This window comes from Toxotes jaculatrix, chromosome 11 (assembly GCF_017976425.1).
Source record: "Toxotes jaculatrix isolate fToxJac2 chromosome 11, fToxJac2.pri, whole genome shotgun sequence".
NCBI classification, from domain to species: Eukaryota; Metazoa; Chordata; class Actinopteri; family Toxotidae; genus Toxotes; species Toxotes jaculatrix.
The window spans coordinates 8,475,103-8,497,456 of NC_054404.1; the positions used below are offsets into that span (position 1 = coordinate 8,475,103).

Sequence of the window (22,354 nt, forward strand, 5' to 3'; positions counted from 1 at the left end):
TGTCAGTCAGTGAGTCACATTCCTAATGTGCATCAGCATCCAGCGTGGGATCCCTGATGAGCAACATGCTGTAATTCCATTAACAGTATCGCTGTGATTCCCAGATCACCTGATTTGCTTGTTTGTGGGTGTGTGAGTGTATGAAAGTATAGCAGGCCCCCGAAGAGAATCCCTACATCCATATGCTTTTCCGTCTGACTGGCATTCCCGGCACTTCAGCTGCTGAACTGCCTCCACATGGATTATTCATCATGCACGGAGGAAGGGGGTCGGCGGGAATACCACTCGTGTCCGTGCGTGTGGTGTGGGTATGTGTGCAAGGGAGGAGAGAGGTACTGTATATGACGAGGCGTTTCCAAGGCAACGTTGTCAGACCGAGCTAAGGAGTCTATTTGATGGCGCTGTGGGGAGTCACGTAGCTGTTCGGCTTGGTATGTGTGTGTGTGTGTATAAGTGGGTGTATATGCAATAAATTCTGATGGCGCTATGCACAGTGAAAAAAAAAAGATTTGTAACTGAGAGGCACCAAAAACATACTGGGCTCAGTCAGGGCATTGGACTACATGGCAATTATTACTATGGCAATTTATTTTTGCTCATTTAGGTGCTGTGACATCATTTTCAGCATCACCATCATCATCAAAAGCAGCAGCATATAAGGGCTCGGCTTCTTGTTTCTCGCCCTCTTCGGCTGTTCATTCATAAAAAAAAAAAAAGAAACATTGCTGCGTGCGTCACACAGAAGAGGTGGAAGGATGGAAGGGAGGGGAAGGAGCGAGGCTGTTATTACTGAAGCAAAACACCCACAGAAAGGCAAGCTCACACCTAGCAATACACATACAGGTGTGCACATAAACACACAGGCGCACAAGCACACACAATCACTGGAGGTATCAGCAGTCCTGTTGTCATAGATACCCTCAACCTAAAAAAAAAGTGTTAATTTGTGTATCTGAAAAGACTGAGGGGAAGGAGAACCTACGTCATAGCTGTTGTCCCTGGCTCTGTAATCATTGTGTCTGTCAGGAGAACCACTAAATCCTCCTCCTCTCCTGCCCTGAGGAACAGATAGCACACGCACTGATGAAGTCTCATTCCCAAAGTGGGCATGCACACGCAAAAATGTACGTTACAGTGACACATACATAGAGATTTTTATCTATACTACACTAGACAACAGTTTGAATAGTTTAACAAAAGTCAAAACCAGTATATATTTTCAAATTTGGCTAATTTCCCCCAGTTTGGAATCATCACCCTGCTGGGTAACCATCATAATTAAAGAGGGTATTTTGCATGTCTTTTGTTAGCAACTGCTAAACAAAATAATCTATTATTATGGATATCACAGTAACCTCTTTGTGTGTCAGTCCTGGTGTCAATCTGTTTAGCTATGCAACCATTTAAAATCTACCCCTTTTATTTGTACTAACAATTTAAATAAACATTTGTTTCACTTTAAAGTTTTGTTGTTGATCTAACATTTGAATTTTGGTGAACTGACTAACCTTTAAGGCTCAGTGGTGAGTTTTCAAGTGAATTACATTTTGCTAGCTTGTGAGCCTAAGGATACAAACTCTCAAACCTGACTATCACAGAATGATCTTCACTGAGGAATTTAAGTACTGCTCTTAAGTACCGTCTGTAGAAATGACTTGGAGATGGCAGCCATAGGTTTCACAAAGGTCTGCTTACCTTCCATTCAGACAGTTTGGTTTTGTCCTCTGTCTTATGCTCTATGCAGCACAGCAGACTGAAACACAAAATAAATAAAATCACATTAAGCATTCGTAAAGAAAAGAACACTCAAAATATCAACAGTTTCTCTTTATGAACAGATAACCTGTGTCCATGTGACTCCAATACGCATTGTGCTCTGTCTGCCATTAAGGTTATGGCTTATTCATGTCTGACACTAATGAGGCATAACTGAGATGACCTGTCCTGTGGCTCTCTGGAGGGAGCACAAACAAAAAGTCAGTGCGCCACCATGTTAGGCCGACCCATTCTAGCTAGCTAGTTGGTCTGCTCCACGTGAGCCCCTGTGGCAGTCCGTGTTATTTGGACTGGAATCATATCAAAACCATGACTGTGAGCAGCATATTGCTCCGATAACCTACTTCCCGTTTGACTGCAGGGCTGAGAGCTGAGCCGAACTGAGAAACCAAGCACAAGAGTGGATGAGGTCAAAAACAACTGTAACATCCAGAGCCATCAGATAAAATTGAATCTGATACACTTTTACTGCTCCAAAGCTACTACCATGCCCCTTTTCACAATAGTACTTCTCTTTGATTTGAGGTTGTGTTTCAGTCTTGGTAAAATTTCACATAGCAGATGTAGGAAAGTCTGAAATTATACATTTCTATATCGCTTCAATGTTTTGTTATTTAAATGTTAAATGACAAGAACTAAGAACAAATGTTTGTTGCTATGAAAACAGTACAAAGCAGAAACAAGGAAGGAAAACACAACTGCAACAAAATGCCATCTTGTATAGTCTTCATGTAGAAGCTTTCCTCTCACCTCTGTGTGTGGTGACTCTGCAATTGGGTTTTTCTCTGTGATTCATTCACTATGCAGCAGTCTGAAACAGATGATGTCTGCTCTGCATCTGTAGAAGCCTGAAAAACAATTTAATCCATAAACCTGATGTTCAAAATGATTTTCCACTTTAATGATTAGAAGTATAATTATGCTACACTACATACTCCACAGAATGTATTTTTCAGCATGTGTAGGAGGCAGCAGTGGTCTGTACATTGTTTTTTAACAACATTTCTACATCTTTAAGTTAAATGTCAATGAAAAGAAAAAGACAAAAGAAATAATATGAGCTAAAAAAAATATGAGAAAATCAACAAAGCACACCATTGAACAGTCATCTTTGATGGGTGAGGAAAGTGTCCTTCTATCCTCTACCTCGTTGACTTCTGCCTCATCTTTCTCCTTTGATATGGACTCGAATAGTGACATCTGTGAAAAGGTCCTGTTGATGAAGAATAACTCATTGAACTGTAGCGGACGTACACAATTCCAAAATGTTGTATTAATGAAAACTGATTGTGTGTTTGAGTTTTGAAAAGGGCAGATGGGAAGAAGAAAGGGGGCAAATGTTTCTTCTCAAAATGATGTGAATAGGGACAACACATTTGAGTTAAGGGGGAAGATTAAAAAAAAAAGGGAAGACAAACAGGAAAGACACTCACCCTTGTGTGTTAAACACCAACTCCGGTTGCTCCCCTTGGACATTTTGAGATGGTCTGCTCTGGTGCGGATGTTGCTCTGGCCCTGGGTCAGTGGGGCGGGGGAGAGCACAGCCTGCCTCCATACTTTCACCTTTCTCATCCAAATCTTCCTGGTCTGGAATCAGCTTCTGAATGTCAGCACTGACGTCAGAGCTGGTTTCACAACACTGCGCCAGTGTGTCAGGACTATGGAAAGACAGAGAGAGAAAGAGTGAAGGGTCTCTAATGAGACATCCTTTATAATGTGTTTATAAGTTGTGTTACTAATGACTTTATTAATAGTTAATAAATCACTTACAAATGCTTTATAAATCAGTGACGAGGCATAAATAAGAAGTACTATCCTGGAGCTACAATTGTTGATTAAGCAATTAATAAAGTTCTTATAATAATTTATGAAATAAATAAATTGTTAACAGAATATGCTCTGTGGCCCCATTTCTCCAGAAGGCTTTGCTTTAACGATCCACTGTAGAACAGTAGGGATACGTAAAAACACAAAGACCAGTGTGGCAAAGAAATATTGTACTGGAGGAAGGTACATATCAGGCAAAGGGATTTTTCACAAACTGGCAATCCAAATTGATACATAGGTAGACTTAAAGACAGTGGAGACATAAACAGGTATTATATAAAATGGCACTACAATAAAACTAAGATTGATCCATGTTATGTAGCAGGAACAGAAAATCTTGAACAACAGACTTTAAGGGTATCAATCTGCATATCACAAGGCTAACTTGAGTTAAGTCTGGAATGTCCTACAATTAATCCCTGAGAAAACTGCTAGACTCTGCAGCAAGTAGTTCGGAAAACAAACATCCAGCAGGTCATGAATCAGCAGCGCTTAATCTAAAGCTACACTCTGACACGTCTCATGAAGCTCTAATGAGCTGCTACCCGCAAAAGCATGCACAACTGATTTGCCGCTGAACCAAAACAGCCCATCGGTCGCGTACTTGCTTAAAGCGGTGTGTGACTCCAGAGCTGTAATCTACAGCAGATGGGTCAGCGCAGCAGCAGCAAGAAAGTAATGCTTGTTGATTAGGCTATTAGTCAAAGAAGGAGCCGAGCAGACATGAATTACTTTTCTGCTTCAAGTTTCCCTTCATCTTAACAGAGGCCCACCAAAATAACATGAAAACATCCTTTGCCAAAATGCTAATGCAAAACTCACAGCAGTCTATCATACAAATTACACGTGACAGTGAACAGCTTGCTGCTTTGGAGGGATGCAGAAAGCCAAAGACATAAAGAAAAGGGAGCACAGATGATAAGTACTTGATGGTCAACAACATGAGTGACACCCGGAGGCAGAGAGCTGACCCACCACCTTCAATTACCCCAAATGTTCACACACACACACACGCACACACACAATTTTTACAAGGCACGTACACACAGACACAAATATAAAGTCACTTACAAAAGCACTTTCTCATATGTGGGGTCAAGAATGACAGTTCTAGAACTGTAATAAAGGTGGAAGTAGGCCAGAGAAGCAGAGACAAGAAAGCACACAAAAACTGACAAATAAATACAAGGGTTAGGGCAGGTTAGGGAGAATTTCAGTAGTGATTTAAAAAAAAAAAAAACATGCCAAGGAACATGCTAGGAACAATCACCGCACAATGTCTGCACAATGTCACTGGAGTAAGTGGCTGTCTGAAACTCTGTGTTCTTTTTGCAGGAATCAAATTTCCATTTTTGAAATATTATCTTGTGCAACTGCTAAGAGACAGAAAGCAGACACTTGTTTTGAAATCAAATCCTTTCTAGGTATAATTAGACTAGAATCAATATGGACTGTGACGTTAGTGGGAAGCATAGGGGTCCAGACATGGCCAGATGAAACAGCATGCAACGACATTTTTGGAGAAAGCACAATATCCCAGTGACAAATCCCACTCTGACGTACAGAAGCAAATGACTGAAAACAGCCCCATTGTTATGAGTTAATGCCAGATAAACCTAAGTCAAACATTTTTAACAAAGGGACTATGACAAATGAGGTTACTCGCTCTGGATCCTGTGCTGTTGTTCTTGTCATGACAGTAATAAGTAAATAGAACATTTATTGTAATCATTTAATCTGGTCCCCCTCATTTAATTGAAGGAACAAGGCTTGGACTAATAAGAAAATAAGAAAAAGCTGTTTGCCTTAGATTCAGACAATATATTAGATCTAGAAATAGTTGGAATGATGCAGCATCTTATCCCTGCTAAACAGATGAGAGTGGGAAGCTGTTAGATGAAAAAATTGTTGATATTTGTTTGCCCTGCGAGTGCTAAAAAAACAAACACATAGAAGCAGTGAGAACACACAAACCCAGCTTGGTATAGCTTTTACTTGAAGCTTGGCACTCTTCCTCAGCAGGTGGGACAAATTTTACAGCTTAGAATCTAATATCTATACGTGGTATGTCCACAAGTGTCCGTGTAGTATGAACTGACGTGTGATGATGCACTGACAGAAGGTGCCTAATGCCTGGAAAAGAACTCCACTTTTTACACAGATGAACCTTTTCTTGCTCTGGGCTACATTGAGATATTGCATCCGTTTCTGGTTTTACAGGGTGAGAGCAAACTGAAATGGGTGTGGATTAGTCATCTGGCAGGTGGGCAGCTGGAGCTGTTCATCAGCATGAGCTGTGGAAATAAATAGAAGGCTGTGTCTGCCAGTGTACTGCTATGCACAGTCCTCCACGGCCACCAACCTTTTCCCATGTCAGCTGGGAAAGGCACACACACTGCACATGCCACCTGTTGGACTGGTACAATTACATCTGCTGATGACTCCTCTTTAAACTGACACGTGCGGGTAGTTTAATTATGGTCTAACATCTAGCTGCCATGCTGCTACCTTTGAATATTTCTGTGACCTTCATATCTCATTTTGCCTTGAGTCAGCAACGATATTATCAGTAATACCTCATGCTTGTTTTCAAATAACATCTTAATTAACCTGACTTTGACTGAGGACAGACCTTTTTCATCACAAAGTGAACAGAACCACATCTGCTGAAAATAACAGCAAGAAAATGTTTTTTATCTCCATTAGCGTCAAACATAACTCCCATCCAAACATAAACACAAATTAAGATACCAGACACACAACTGTACTCACACACTTGGCCGTCAGCCACAGAATTAAACAGCAATTGCACGTGAGTGCCATGTCACATGCAAGACTGGGGGCAGACAAAAACACAAAATATATAAATGTAATTTAATGCCTGTTTTGCAACCTCGTGGCAACCCACATTCATGATTTAAAATTAGAAAATAGCACAGTAGCCTTTAAGTTCTGAGTGGGAAAAGTTCCCCACAAGCAGATGGCTCGTCAGTATGTGGATTCTGTCTGGGGGACCAATTTGTCATTGTTCTATTTCTCTGCTCCTTCCAGCAGCAAGAGTGATGCTACTTCTGTTTGCCAATAGACTGAAAGGACAATCTAAGGCCTTCTAAGTAAGATTTTTTTTGCAACTTGTCACCTGCCCCTAATGCCCATGATAGTTAGCGGAGAAAAATAAAACAGACCTGGGTTATTAAATGAATGAATAACTGACCTGTTGTCTTGAATATCTCACTATTTTACTATTACAAAGTTGGTCTACTTCTCCTTTTTATAACATCTCATTAAGCATGCCTGAACCTTTAAACTTTAAACTTTAAACTAAAGCTGTCTGAAGAATCACAGCACTGAGATCCAGAATCTCCTCTTTGGTTATTGGGTAATAGTAGGTAATGGTGAAAGCAGGCACCTTTCAGTGGTGAAGCTTCTATGTTCTACTGATTGTTCACATAATTTTTTGTAAGCCTGAGCTAGTAAGACATCAAAGAATACCTAAAGAACTGGAATATATCATATGTCAGACAGAGGGGACATGTCAAAAACAGCCGTGATGTGGAAGCACATAAAATTTCTATCACTAGTGAAAAGCTCTAGTTTCCAGAGAAGAAGTAGGACTGCCAGACAATGATAAAAACAAAAGCAACACAGTTTGACTGTGAGTGCAAAAGACCTCCAGAGACTGGCCTTAATTCTGTGTGAATGACGTCTTAGCCTTATCACCAATGATACGACCATCAACCTGACAACTGACTAAACAATGCTGAATATAGAGTCAAATGCTACAGGGAAAAAGCTCAGGTCCTAATTATACCCCCAGGACAAGAGTATATAAATGGAGAGGCTTATATCTGTCTGTCTGTCTGTCTGTCTGTCTGTCTGTCTGTTCTGTGTGTATCTATCTATCTATCTATCTATCTATCTTGTGCAGTTACAAAGTTACTGATGCTAAGTTGATGACAGTACCTGTTGAGTTGAGACTGAATCCGTATTGTTTGGTTAAAAGCTCTGGTCACTGAGACTGATGTGGTCTCTCCCTCCAGCCTGTCCACATTACTCTGCTCTGAGTGACAGCTGCTAGGTCGGACCTACCAAGAACAAGAGGAGTGAACATATGCACGCCACTATAGAGAGATAATAAAACAGATGATTGATGGATTAACTAACAGTATTTACTAAAAGTCTGATGACGCTGATGGAAACTCCACTTAAAGCGATTAAACAGCCGCCAGTAACAATCCCACTTTTAATTTAAAGCTGTAAAATGTCATACAAAAATAGATTAATAAATACTGTTAGCTTGTATGGAAGACATGAAAAAATATTCAAAACCTTTGTAAATGAATGAAATTCAAGACTTTTAAATACCATCTAAACCCTTTTTTTTGGTGGAGCTGAAAGTCTTTTTACAACCTGCAGATATAGTGTATCTGTATATAGTGCATCATATATATAGTGTTCAAAGATTGGTAGATAAAATTGTTCTATTTGTTGATAAATGCTGTAATTACTGCAATATTGATGCAATCGAAATGTGCAGACAGACCATGAAACTGAATAAGCACTGCAACAATTTCATGTAAAAAAAACAAAATAAAGTGGTTCACCTCAAAGCGTGAAAGAGCAGAGAGACTAGGAGGAGGGGGTGAGGAGGAGGCGACGGAGGAGGCCCCCGTGTTCTTGGCTGGGATTGGAAGGAGAACCCTCTGATGCCGGAGAAGATGGAGCAAGAGGCCATTACACACACTCTGCTCTTCTAGCATCCTGGGTCCTGCTGGGACACTACATAAAGAAGAGATGAGGGAACAACAACAACATAATGTCACATTTACAATGTGCTGTGTATTCGGTCGGGCCCTCTGTTAAGTCTTGTGACAAACATGATGAAAAAGAGTTCCATCTAGTGGAAGTAAGCACATACAGCAGTGAACTGAGATGAACTGGTCAGAATGCATATGGTGAATAAAAACCTCACTTTGGAAAATAAACTTCCCGTAACAAACAATAATAAATGATAAATTTAAGACAGGCACTAAAAGATTGTAAAGCACCACTTTCAACTTCTAAATTTCAAAGATATGCAGAGCCTCTAGCCATAACATTCACAATACGGCGAAAGGTGTCACCTGAGATAAAAATGGAAGGTCTTCACCTGTTTACCAGAAGCAGCTATTTGTCATGTTACCATGTGTTTGTATGTTTTGGTGTTGTTGACATCATCCATTCTGGGTTTTATTTAGGCATCCAATGTAAACGTGGTACGTAGAGGTTCACATAGCATACACCCAGGGAAGAGAATGTGAAAAATCTGAGTATTAATAGATGTATGTTTACGTGGCAGGCAAGTCAATTGGAATGACAGGACAGGAGCAGCCATGTAATCACATGGATTACATAACAAACACATATAAGGGCAACAGAGTGTTTAGAAAGAGCCTTGGATGACAAATATTGCCAAAGAACCTGTCACACATGCGGCATGGGAAGAACGTGCTACAATGTCATTTAATTTAAAATTGATATGTAAAGTAGCTTAAAAGCTACTGTTTTTCGGCTAAATATTAGCTTTGTTCAGCTCAATATTTTTTCCAGCACAAATCTCTCGTTCACTCTCTCATCTGTTTCATTCAAGCCATTATACCATTCCTCTCTTCCCCTGTTGTTGTACTGCATGTGGAACCACAGGCTGAGAGCACAGGACATTCTCCAGCTCTGCTCAGCTACCGCAAACCAAACCCACCCCCAATTTTTTCCAAGCCTCTGATGCCAACTCCACACCCCCTAGCCAACTCTTCTTCCTCTGGCCATAATCGCCTTAACATTTTCCCCAAGTATGCAGAACTGTAAAGAGTGACTAACACCACATTCCAATAACATGCTGCTAACTGTCAGAGGAAAACAAGGCTGACATACATTAAATGAGACTGGGAGACCATGGTATGGGAGAACAGTGAAAAGGTGTTGAATCAATATAATAAGTCTTTTCCATAGTGGCAGAAACTCAAACAACAAAAAACTATATGTAAGTATGTCGCCCTAGAGAGATTGCATTTGTTTACAGTGACGGCAGAGTTATATAAACAGGAGGGGAGAAGCAACCGACAAAATCCTGATGGCCTCTGTTATATCTGTCTCTCTCTGTGTGTCATGTTCTGTGTTATCAACCATAATCCACAGCCATTTCCTTGAAGGGACAAACCCAACTCCACCCCAGCTTAGTGGTGCAGCTGTGGAAAAATGGAGCAGACACACAACCACTGGGGCTGATGAATTGGGCCAGACATTTTAAAGGTTGCTCTCATGACAAACAGACAACAGCAACTTACTGAAATATACAAGGCCCAAAGATGGTTGCCAGATTTTCCACGGGCATGTGATTTGATTGGCTGTGAGCGGCCACTCTGGACAGAAAGTGGATGAGGTAAGACAAAATAATGAGGTTGTCAGCAGGGAGGTGGTGAAGATTTTCTCTCAGAGAATGGTTCATTTCCGCCTCATCTGCATATCCTAAAATTAAACAAAAACATCAAAACTGTATTTAGCAACATGTACTTCAATCACTAGAGTGTCTAGATATACAGCATTTAATCTAATACATATCACAGTAGTTGATATGTTAACATACTGGACAAGGCACTTTTTGGCTTTAAATATAGTAAGAAATTTAAGAACATAATAGCCTAATACTAGAGAACCAATCTGCCTCATTATAGAGAACTATCATATAAGCATAAAATAACTTAGTATAATAATTCCCACTAATTAATTAATTTATCAGAAGTAGTTGAATTCTATTAAGTAAATAACAGGCTACTCAAAGGAAAATCATTTTATCTTATGCTGTAATCTGTATTACCTCAGCCTCATTAATGTTTTATTCTTTAGGACATACTCACTTCCCTTGTCTTCTTCCAAACATTGGTTGGAATGCAAGACTTGGTGCAGAATATCACTGCTGAATCAGTAAGAGATTCAGCCTCTTGCTAAGGGACACTTAAGTCAGGCAGATGCTTGCCAACAACACACCTAGACTTTTTTCCCTTCTATGCCACTCTCATGTCTCAGCAGTTTAATGCTTGTACTGTAGCTCTCAAAAGGAGTCCAGAGGTACAGTGGCATATTGACGGAGCTCAGCAGTGCCATACTCAAATCTAAAAAACATCCATAACTACATTCATTTAATCATGCCTACAATTATTGTCTGAAAAAGTTTATAAAAGTTGATCCTAACAAAGCCGGTCCAGCACCATTACCAAGTACCTTTCCTAGTACCTGTGAGGCTCAGAACCAGCTGTTTGCGTTGGGTTTCAGGAACTATGGGGGTGGGTAGCTCCCGAAGGAAAAGTTTGAGGAGTGAGGCCACAGTGGGGACATCTCCCTCATGCTCCAGGTCCACCCTTTCCCCAGAGTCCCACTGCTGTCTTAGCTGCCTGATACGTGCCACTGAACTACACAGACGGAACAGACCTCTGTGGTGCATTCCTGTGATAAGGAAACAAGTACATTCAGTCAGCGCACATGCTGGTGATGTTTGAGTATTGTCTTGCATTGACACAGTGAGAGAAAGAAAGAGGGAAGGAAAGGAGAGGGAAGTAGAGATGATGTAGGATAAATGAATCAAAGAGCAGCTGGAAGGATGTGCTTCTATTACCATTCTTATCCAGAAACTCCACCATGTCTCTTAGCACACGGGGTATTCCACAGACCATCTGTCCTTCTTCTCTCAGTGTTTCCAAGGTGACACCAAACACACACTTGCCAGCCAGTTCAGGCTCTGAAACCATGGTGGGAGCGATGAGCTCTGGGCTAACTTTAGCGCTGGGCCTCAGGATTGTCACTGAAGATGAGTCGCTCTGCATTGAAAGAGGGCATACAACAGATGACTCAAATACAGAAATCATATTAACTTTATACACCGTATGTTTCCGTGTTAAACCTCGTTTAACAGTCCTGGATGACCACAGGTGTTTTAGAAAAGTTGTGAGGGCCTGATATCTCTAGACCTCGTCCACGTGATCTAGAGGTGTCCACTTCATTGCTTGAGGACCTTGACATGGACTCTGATGGTCCATGTTATGATGCGAAAACGTTAGTTGCTTTAAAAACATAGTCAATCAAGATACAATTTAATGAAGTTTAATGTACATCTAAGAAGTAAAGGCAACAACATTTGACTAACGTAAACCAAGTCATTACCTTCACACACTGCTTAATTCCAGGTTGAACCAACTACTGGAGGTACTTGATAATAAAACAGTGAGAAAGGTGTTCTGCCACTCAGAATATTAGCAGCTGAACACAGACGAATATAATAAGACAGTGACTGATACTTACACAGAGCGATACTGAAGCCCTTGCTCCCATTTTTCAGCTCAGCGGACCGGGGCAGCTCTCCATTTTTCACTCGTAGACGTATTTTCCCCTCCTCGACATGATCCTCCCCTCACTGAAACTATCTGAAAGTCCGACCCAAGAGGAGCAATTACCGCCATGGTCCTAACATCCAAACGTTAGGCTTACGATAAGTGGAAACACTGTTGTTAAAGGGGAGTAGCATTAGCATACTTCCACTGCTACGTTAGCTCCCCGAAAATTGTTTATGTTGCTAGTCACGTGACAAGTGTGTAACCATGGCGACTTGTGGTGGCGTTGCCAGGAGAAGGAGAAGCAGGGTGTCTAGAAGATGCTAAACAGTGGGTCTACTGAGTTTATTTGGTCTGTATAGTATGAAAACAACCCGTATCCTTATTTCCCCAAGGAGCAGTTTGATCATTTTGCTGTTAGAGAAGCTAAAGTTGAAATGAACATTGACCGGTCGAGATGTTTTTCATGTTTACAATGCAGTTTTGCCCAGTTTCTTCTGATACATATGTCTGAAAGGCTATATAAGGCATACTTTTTATTCAGGATTCAAAATGTAGTTCAAGCTCCTTGAAAATTATGTTACAAATATACACACTATACATGTGTTATCCAAATACCATTTATTGGCACTTTTTAAATAAAATAATAAATCAGAAATAAAGTCATAAATATAATAATACTGGCATAAAAAATAAGAGTAGGTAAAAGGTGACAACCAAACATATTGTCTCCTCTCAGTCAGTACTAATTGTGCTTCAACTGCACCCTGTCAATACGCTCTATAAACATAAAAAACAAATAAACTAATGTCCCAGATTTACCTAAGCATGAAACTGGAGCTATCAAAAAGACATTTGTAGTGGTCTATTTAACAACATTCAAGTGATTCTAAAATTCTGTTGTAACGTATTCATTGCAGTTATCACAATAATCAACTTCCAGCTTAAACAAAAATATTTTTTTACAGCTCTATGGCACATTTTGTGCATATAAAAGTCACTTGCACATAGAACTTTACAAATTAGTGCTAATACAAAAGTATCAAACAATGCACACACACAAACCTGTGCACTTATGCGAACATGCGTGTACAGTTTACACACACAACGTACACATACACATATACATACACAACATGATGGAAAAGGACCAGCCCTGGTCAAAATGAATGCCAGCAGAGGTCATGATAATCATGCCACACAGAGAATCAACATGCTCTTCAGGTTGGAAATGCAGTGGGAGCTCTTCAGTGTTTTTACATGTTTTTGAATCAGCAAAAATATTCAAAAAGTCTCTGTCTGATCCATAAACAGGAGGTATGTGGAACTCAAACTATTTAAGAAAAAAGTAAATTGAATAAATGCACTTAAAAAACAAAAATTATCTATAAAGCAAGGCTTTTGTATTGTTCCAACAGGCATTATGTGTTGACAGGCATTGATGCTTTGGTAAGATAGTGGTGTAATTAAGATAAATATTAAAACCAAAATACAAAATAAAAACGTGTTACTAAAATTAAAATGATCAAAAAGACTCCCTCTTTCAATCCCTGTATTCCCTGTTCCAGGATTTCTGGGAGACTTTTTGCATTTGCAGAGTGGTTTCAAATGTTTGTTACTATGGTAAATTAACACCAGGCAACCACCAGTTTTACAGATGTTTTTCTTCCCAGCATTATGAACGGCACCATTTCTTTTCTTTTTTTCCAGCGCTACAGTGAAGAGAAAACCACTGCTTACATAGACACAGTGTAGAATTTGGGAGTTGAACAATTTTGTTCAGTTTGCCTCGTAAAATGAGGCAATAATAAAAAATCAACACAGGCATCAGAGTCAAACCTTTAAAAAGATCTGAAGTATATGGTTTGAACCTGAGAAACACAGGCAAATTATAGATCAAAGGCCTGTATTTTAAAACCTCTGCAAGTATTTTGGTATATTAAAACCTGGCAGCAGAAATACTCAGAAATATACTCAGAAAAAGAAAATTCCTGCTACAGGTGGTTCAGGTACAGTCAGCGGACAATTGCTGGGCAGTAAGGGTGAGATTGGAGTCCTTATGAAAGGTTCTCATATTCAGGCTACAGAGGCAACTTTGTCACAGTTGCTGGTGTAATGGACATCTGGTCTGTCGTTCTCAGGTTGCTTCCTGTTCCAGCAGGGAAGGGTGAGCAGAAACAGAATGAATGCTCCCAGCACCACACAGCTCCCACTAAAGTAGAACGCCAAATCATATGACTGCATCCAGTCAAAGAACCACCCTGGAAAGTGATGAGAAAAACAGACATGGTGAGCACAGTCAGCAGGGATTCCTGGCAGATACAGCAGTCAGCAAAATAATGACAAAGTGGCTCCTAATTGAGGTCGACATGCCCTTTGTCTTGCTCTGCCTGCCTGTCTGATTTAACATTTTGATTTTTGAAATGTCTCTGAAAACATGACCTTTCAACAGGGTTTCTCTCTGCACAAATAAAACCTCCACTGTTTTACCAATAAATTACCAATACAACAATGTTTACAAGTTTAAACAAAGACTAGCCCTCTTACCTACGACAGGGGGTCCAAGCATGATCCCAAATCCCCCAAAGAACATGAGGATGCCGTGGGCTTGGGTCAGTCTGTCCAAGCCGACAATCTTAGTGGTGATGTAGGAGGTGAGAGACCAGTTTCCAGAGAAAAAACCCAGGACAACTGACAGGATCTGCAGTCCCACGTAACTCTTAGTGACAGGTATAAGGAGCAGTGCCACACCTTCAGCAAACATGGTGAAAGCATACAGATAAATGCTGTTGATCCAGCTGATGTCCACCAGGATACCAAGCACTAGTTTACCCACGCAAGTGGCAATGGCCACTATTGATACCAGAGGAATGACACTAACTTCTTCAATGAGTCCTTCACTCTGTGCCACATCCTCTATAAAGAGCACAGGAGGGAACGCCCCCAGGCTGAACAGGAAGACAGCAATACAGAAAGCCACCATGGCTTGGTCTTGCAGGATCTCATACATGGAGTGCATGTACCTGGAGTAAGCTTGTTGCTTCTTTTTGATGACTTTCATGATGGCCAACCCAGCCACGAATCTGCCTTTCTTCTTCTCTGTCTGATTGGCTAAGTCCTTGGCATCAATGGTGATGAGCAACTCCTTCACTTTCAGAGTTTTCTCTGGAGTGGTTGCAGTGGAACCCGCTGTGATCTTCAGGTCATCCAGCTGGGGCTTCTCGAAAAGTTGTTCCTCTGTGTTGCGCTCCAGGGCGGCCTTCTGTTTGAGGTAGTACCCTGGCATGTTAAGGGGTCTCATGAAGCCGGCGCAGGCCATGAGGTTTAGTGCTACAGCACCGATGATTAGCAGGCAGCCATCCAGGCCGTACAACACAATCAGCTCGTTCTGAGCTGTAGCATAGATGAACGCTCCAACACTTGTGCCTGGGTAAGGTAGAGGGAGACAGAAGTTCAGTGTTTGTGAAAGAAAGTGACAGATTAATCAATTCATAGCAAAGTCTGTGTGTAGAATTTTGCTGTATGGGCGAAGTACCTTTCAAAGGATTCTGATAGCATGAGTTTTTAAATAATAATTTTAAATAAACAATCTGGGATTGTTTGTTTATTTTTATTTTTAACTGACACTGGAGGTCAGAAGAAACAAGATTTTCATGGGATGTTAAATTACACTTACTACACCTAATATTTAGAACAGCTCTGTAGTTCTACATTAATAATGTATTGACTTCAACTTTAGAAATAAACTTTGGGAGCAACTAGTAACCCTCCTTATAAAGGCAATGCTATCTAATACAGCCTCAACTCCCCAAATCATTACCATTGAAGTTTTGATTTTCAGCTGAACCAGATTTGGTTGCTGGTCACCAGTCCACGTCCCCTTCTAACAGACTACTCTGCCTTTGCTTCTCCACAGATGTTTACCTTGGCTTCCCAAGGCTCCCAGCAGTTCATACATGAAAGAAGTATGGAGAACTGGTGTGCACCCAGAGAGCTCAGAGAAGAGAGGGGGCAGCTGTACCTGTGGTGACAATGCCAAGGGCAAGGCCGCGTCTCTTGTCAAAATACTGACAGGTGATTGTCAACGTGGCTGCGTAGACCAGACCACAACCCAGGCCTGTGGTAGGAGAGAAGACAGACAGAAGAAAAAATACCGTTAGCTCAGGTGAAAAGGGTAAAGGCTTATCACCTCTAAAAATAGAAAAGAATTGGAATTCAATTGCACAGACATATCAGGAAAATGTGTAATGTCTAGTGTGTGAAGGCCAATTATATTTCTTCCAAATTCTTGATATCTGCGTATTAGCCTAGTACACTGCAGTTTTTGGTCATGTGTTATTGCAGAACAACATTGTGGTTGGTGATTTTCAGTGTATGAACTCAGGAAATCTTTACAGAGATTAATCTACAGTGTACATAAAGCTGTATGTTCAGAGGGCACTATGCACACGATTTCTTGCACAATACAATTAGCAAAACATTTTTAAAGTGTTCACGATGAGCAGTAAACAAGCTGCACGTGAATGTGCAGCCACAGCCATCGTCTAAGGGCATCTCTAAAAATAAATGACTGTCTTCAAATATGCATGGCCTCCCTTCTCCAGTGCTGCCTGTGCAGAGGTTCACCAGGATTAACTATGGCTGGGCTGTCACTTAATGCATGATAACAGGTGGTGCTGGGCCCGCACAGGCACACTGGTGAGGTTGCAGAGGCAATCACATGGGGATCAGGCAAAGTCATAATGTGATTTTTATGTCAACATCCCAAAGCAATGTTAAATAAATGGGGCAAAGCTCAAATGTATATCTTGTTCCAGCGTCAGTCTAAATACTTTTAGTGCCAATGATATTCATTAACTGGTAATTGAAGATATAGTCAGCCTTTGATGTTACATAATAGTTGGACTTGACATGTGCCCCGCTTGTTTCAAATGATTATACAATGTGTTACGAGACTGTCATATGTTAGAGGGATAAGAAGCTTAGTTAACTCCCATGACCAAAGCAACATCAAACACTTTTTTTTATCAGACTGACAAGACCAAAGCCTCTACCTTACTGTCTGTTTGAAAGACAGGTGAACTAGGTCTGTGGGCTGTTTCGCAGCAGTAACTTTGCAGGCTTGTCTCTGTAATGTATAAAACTCACAGGAGGATTCCCACCGAGGTTTTCATCAAATGTTTCCTTACCAACCACAATCCCATAGGAAAAGATGAGGAACTGCACATTTGGAGCAAAGGCACTGAGCATCAGGCCGCCCGCCACCATTACGCCACTGAAGATGGTCACGGGACGAGCCCCAAAGTTGTCCACACAGGCACTGCAGACAGGACCTGAGGGAGAACAGGTGGGAAGAAAGACAGGAGCAGAGAAAAAAAACAGAGAGAGCCAGGGAGTGAAAGAGACACAGAGAAGAAAAATGTGAGTGACAGAGGAACAAAAATATTCAGCGAACAAAGGATAGTGGTGGCATTGTGCTGCTTAATTTGCTGTATTCTGGATAACAGAGTTTCTGAGAATATTAAAGCCCATTTCACAAAGCACTGCTGGGTCTGACCATCACACTGCCACATTACATTAGGTTCAAACTTGACGCAGAGTTGTTGTCACGTCATTCACCAGGGTCTTGAGAGGTCCAGTATTCATGTTTCACTTAAACATTTTACACAAGTTAGGTTCATAGATTAACCTCTTAACATCCAGTTACCTTTAACTTACCTTTTATTTTGCCTGAAGGCTTAAAAAATCACCATATTCCTGTCTGATGGCATCACATTTATATTTGCTTATTTCAGCTTTTCAATTGAGCTACATGAGGTATATACTGAGTAAAATATTCAAACCCAAGACGCCATGTTTTCTCAGTGCTTGCCGAATAATCCCATATACCAAGGTTGTTTGGCTCCTACATCGTGGATATTTACTGTGTCTTTCCCCTCTTACCAGGGGGGAAGACCCTGCTGTTCTGCAGCAGGAACTGCAGTGCTGTAGCTGTCTGACAGCTGGGACACGTGTCCAGGACTTGGCCAGGCCCAAGGCCAGATTTGTCCAGTCATGATTTTCTCCTCACCCCGTTGAGAAAGAAGACAACAAGAAGCAAGGCTGGCAGGCAAGCTGTGCCTTAGATGGAAATGTCAGCCAAGACCATTATCTATCACTGATCCTGTTAACTCAACACATACCTTTATAATATTGTCCAGGCGCATGTTTGTTTTTGGGGTTTTTTCTGTTCCTTTTAACAAGTCACTCTTACATTTTCACTTCAACATTTCCCATGTTGCTAAATTTTTAGACTCTTCCCTTTTTTCTTCCTACATTTAAATCATTTAAATACCCCAGCTTGCTCAGCACATACAGTATTTGTTTAGTGTCTGTGTTTCTCTTCCTATCTGTTTCTCAATCTGTCTTTCTTTCCTCCCTCCATGGTTAGATTAAGGGCTAAGTGATCCTCCTACGTTCATAGCATGGATGACTTGCACTTGCTTTGCTGTCCTAGAAAATCAATAACAGCAACTCTGCTCAGGGAGCCACAAAGTGCCCATCTTTGTGACAGCATTGCCTATTTTCTCCATCCTGTTGAAACATTACAGTAGGGAGAACTCTTGTAGCTATCATAAACACCTGTAGCAATCATAAATACATTGGAAGTGCTGTTGGAAGTCATTGTTCAGACTTTGAACATGTATTGTGTCTGCTTTGTTATCAGCGGTATCATGTGGTATGATAATTTTGAGGGAAATGGCAGGAAGATAGGTGTAAAGGTGAGTGTTTAGTGCTCTACTTCTAGCCCTAAGCAGATATACTATCTCTCTCCCTTAATCACTCATGTCAGCAGATATATTGCCTGTAATGATAGGTAATGCCAAAATATCAATTTACTGCTCAGCATAGAATTATCAGATGCTAAAAACAATAATTTGAATGAAAAATGTGCTGTGAGATTACACACTGTTCTCAATTTCTATTGCTATAAACATGATTCTAAAACTTCACTGTAGTATTAGGACTCGTCCTGACCCATATCACTGATCCAATTCAGCTGACATTTAGTTTGGCTCTATAACCCCAGTGTCGACCCATGTCAAGGATTATTACATTATTACAGTGTGTGCTACTCACTGGCTATTAGTCCCACTCCAGCCACAAGGGAGCCCACCCAGGCCGTCATCCCCTTGCCCTCCTGAAAGGCATGAAGCCACTCGGGGTAGAGGACGCCCACCGACTGGGGTGATCCATAGGCCAGAAGCTGCGCCATGAAAGAGGCCACAACAATAGCCCATCCCCAGCCTCCGTCCAGCACTTTAGTAGATGGAGCCATGGTGCTGAGATTACTGCTGCCCTCTGGGATCTGCTACAGATTTGTCAGAGCAGAGGTTCCTGGGGAAGGACACAACAACAAACATTATAGAAATAAGGTTGACACCACAATAACTCAAAAGATGATCATTTGGAGCACATGAACAGTCCCTGCTAAAATATACACTTACACAAAGCCTTGATGTAGTGAAGGCTGCTGCAGCACTTGGCCTGGCCAAACTGGCAGGTCACCTGTGTGAGGTCCTGAACACAGACTGACTGCAACTAAGACATAGCCGACTGCTCTTTTTGTTCCTTTCTCTATAACCACACCTTGGAGGAGGAGAAAGTAAAGAAAACTGCACTGCTTGGTGCCCCCTCCCCACCTTTAACCTCCCTCTTCCATGATTTAGCTCTGGTCCTTATTAGACACATGGGAGAGGCATGTCTCCTGTGCTGACTTAAGTTTTTCAGACCTCTTTCATGAATAATTTGTAGCCCAGAGCAACTTTATCCATCACTGCAGCAGCATCGCTTTGTTTACACGAGGGATTTACAGGGGAAGAAAAGTTGATGCAAAACTCGTCAGATTTCCAATTGAATGTTGACAGCAAACAGGCTACTTCTCTGTTAAAATCTGAGATAATATCCCAAAGAAAATCACCATATGCCCGCGGGCTAATTTAAATGTCTTCTCTATATTCATCGACAACAATAGCCGCAAATTCCTCATCATATCTTATAACTGCAGTACAAAAACAAGCATACTGTGCTTATTTCGCTAAAAACACATGCGGAACTCACCTCAGCATCTACAAAAACAGCAGCGGGCGCCTGCAGAGCTGCGCGCTCCACGGGAACTTTCCATGTAGAATGGTTTCCCTATTAAATTCCCTTCTTACAGAATCATTACAAATGACATTAACAAGAATTCATCGCTGGGCTGTCTGAGCTGGAATCTAGGGTGTCCCCGTGGAAAGAAAGCGCTCTGCATCAGCAATGCGCATTGTGCATCCGTTTCAGTCAGCTTTGTAGCCGGCGACAAAACCGGTTCAAAGCTGTTCTTGCTGGTCCAGCAGCAGCTTGAACGCAGCTACGGGAGGAAGACCGCTGCTTCCTCTTGCGCGCCTAGAGCGCACAGCAGACAGAGGAGCACGGAGTGTCTACCCTGAGAGATGTGACACCTGGGCTTTCTGGGTCATACTGTATAACTGCTTGTTTTTTGTTTGTTTGTTTGTTTTTTTGTTTGTTTAGGAGACATCTACATTTTAAGGAACTGAAAACTAAACGAGGAGAGTGCACACGCACGCACACACTCACATGCACAAACACAAAACACTTTACCTGATAGGTGTCCGGGCCGTGCAACACAAATCTGACTCTTTCTACAAAGCTCTTCACAAAGCAACTGAAAAAAAAGAAGTAATAATGAGGAAAAAAACGTATAAACCTATATTTAAAAAAACTGTTAAAACTCTGTTTTATTAACTCCTTTAAAATATATGACTGGTCAAGCTAAAAGTTGAGGGTTCACGTGCTAACGATGAGGGCTGGGTGTATGGGCCACTTCTCTCCAGAAACATTGTTAATATTGCCATCAGTCCAGTCTGAACCGGTTGATGGATGGTAATAACAACACCACAGTGCACCAGCAGGGCGCACTGCCTGTTCCTCTTCCCGGTGAGCACTGATACATGCAATACATGTACAAAACTCTTAAATCATATCCTTATCAGCTTTCCCATGACTAAATAAAATGAGAGGAGTTTGATTTAAACCTTAACGAATGTAAGAGTGATATACCAATGGGTAGCAATATGTAGACGGAGTACCACGCAGCCACCGTGAGTTAAAAATAACCTGAAGGGAATCCAGCAGGAGGGGAGGTAGACGACTGCAGGATATGCTTGGTGTTTTAGTAATGCAGACAGTTTATGTGTGAATGATACAGGAATAAAATACAATAAATGTAAGACAAATGTTTCCTTTAACTACAAAGAGTAGGCCTACATTAACACAGAGGGGTGAACTAACAGATGTAACTAAGGAAACAGGTGAATTACAGCTCCTTTCTTCCCTGAAAAAAACACACAGGATCTAGACAGATTTTTAATTACATTTAAATGAGCACAGGCCCGCAATCGGCTACTGACAAATATTCTTTGCTGCTTTGTTTGGTAATTTCATGTACTCATACTGTGATGTGGGAGCAGAGAGAATAGTTGCTCTTAACCACACTGCCGCAGCATCATAAAATTATATCACCATGTGATTGCACCCATTCTCATAACCTCAAGTCAGAAACAAAGTGGGACCATTCTTTGCACATTGTTTCTGACAATGTGGCAACAGCTCTTACTCCTCGCCTCTGCTTTATTCCACAGCAGAGGCGGGGAGTGGAGGAAAGTGAAAGAAAAGGAGACCCATGAAAGATGAAAGGATGGGTAGCAAAGTAAGTGAGGGGGAGGGATGAAGAGAGCAGAACAGAGGTCAACCTGGTTTTCACAATGAATGCACCTAAAACTCTTCAGGAACTTTGATGCTTTTTCACATCGCTGAGGTCTGTTGCCAGAAAGGGTCTTACAGAAAAGATTTAGGCTCCATAATCCCCTCCTGCCTGAAAAATGAAGTGAAAAAAAGAACAAGCAAGGCACAGTTAATTGTACTCAACAGTGGCATTACATTGACATGTTGCCCCAGACCAGTTTCAACCAGACATGGTGCATGTTGGGGACAGTGTGTAAAAAAATCTGAGGGAGGGTGGGGAGTGGATTACAGAGCAGCTATGATACACTTTTAACGCTATTGACTACTGCTAGAATCAATGCTGGTGCTGAATTTCACTTGCTTGCATAAGTTATTCAATACATTTATTGACAGATTTCCAGTTTCTGTATATGGACCACTACTTCTGCTGGGATAGAAAAGAACCCTAGTGGTTTAGTAATCTTGATACAGAAAAGTACATTTGATTTTTTTTTTACCTCCTTTTTCAAGCTGGTGTGGCAATGACAGCAGAGTCTGGAATTTACTGAAGCCTCCACACTGCTGCCACACTATTATTTATCGAAGCAATGTTATAGAAGTCTTGCAAA

At 41.2% G+C, this 22,354-nt stretch overlaps 2 protein-coding genes across 8 annotated transcripts in view; both read right to left on the reverse strand.

Moving 5' to 3' along the window:
• Nucleotides 1-12,171, reverse strand: part of LOC121190014 (protein FAM13B-like) — a 45,980-nt gene extending 33,809 nt beyond the window's left edge. For 2 of the 5 annotated variants that reach the window (XM_041050553.1, XM_041050549.1), the window contains exons 1-11: nt 11,935-12,171; nt 11,252-11,453; nt 10,873-11,082; nt 9,927-10,107; nt 8,208-8,382; nt 7,567-7,688; nt 3,210-3,434; nt 2,872-2,989; nt 2,527-2,624; nt 1,696-1,753; nt 983-1,057 (exon numbers count right to left, since the gene is read on the reverse strand). In XM_041050553.1, coding sequence (XP_040906487.1) covers nt 983-1,057; nt 1,696-1,753; nt 2,527-2,624; nt 2,872-2,989; nt 3,210-3,434; nt 7,567-7,688; nt 8,208-8,382; nt 9,927-10,107; nt 10,873-11,082; nt 11,252-11,453; nt 11,935-11,964 — 1,494 coding nt within the window. In that variant the 5' untranslated portion in view covers nt 11,965-12,171. The remainder of the gene's footprint in view (nt 1-982; nt 1,058-1,695; nt 1,754-2,526; nt 2,625-2,871; nt 2,990-3,209; nt 3,435-7,566; nt 7,689-8,207; nt 8,383-9,926; nt 10,108-10,872; nt 11,083-11,251; nt 11,454-11,934) is intronic. The other 3 variants (XM_041050550.1, XM_041050552.1, XM_041050551.1) reach the window with 3 other exon arrangements.
• A 394-nt stretch (nt 12,172-12,565) lies between these two features.
• Nucleotides 12,566-20,695, reverse strand: LOC121189926 (monocarboxylate transporter 9-like). 3 transcript variants are annotated; one of them, XM_041050407.1, is made up of 6 exons: nt 20,604-20,695; nt 19,083-19,340; nt 17,153-17,296; nt 15,985-16,080; nt 14,511-15,389; nt 12,566-14,224 (listed from the first exon to the last, which is right to left on the reverse strand). In XM_041050407.1, the coding sequence occupies exons 2-6, from the start codon at nt 19,279-19,281 to the stop codon at nt 14,040-14,042; spliced, it is 1,503 nt and encodes a 500-aa protein (XP_040906341.1). In that variant the 5' UTR covers nt 19,282-19,340; nt 20,604-20,695; the 3' UTR covers nt 12,566-14,039. The 3 variants fall into 3 exon arrangements, with proteins under 3 accessions (XP_040906341.1, XP_040906339.1, XP_040906340.1); XM_041050405.1 differs by lacking the exon at nt 20,604-20,695 and adding an exon at nt 20,064-20,302; XM_041050406.1 differs by lacking the exon at nt 20,604-20,695 and adding an exon at nt 19,451-19,590.
• Nucleotides 20,696-22,354: the final 1,659 nt, after the last annotated feature.

Excerpts from the sequence above, each read along its gene's own strand:
- LOC121189926 (XM_041050407.1), bottom strand. The coding sequence starts at position 19,281 with ATGGCTCCATCTACTAAAGTGCTGGACGGAGGCTGGGGATGGGCTATT. Across the intron at positions 15,390-15,984 it reads CCTTGGCATTGTCACCACAG|GCACAAGTGTTGGAGCGTTC; the intron begins GTACAGCTGCCC and ends TACCTTACCCAG. Across the intron at positions 14,225-14,510 it reads GCTTGGACCCCCTGTCGTAG|GGTGGTTCTTTGACTGGATG; the intron begins GTAAGAGGGCTA and ends ATCACTTTCCAG.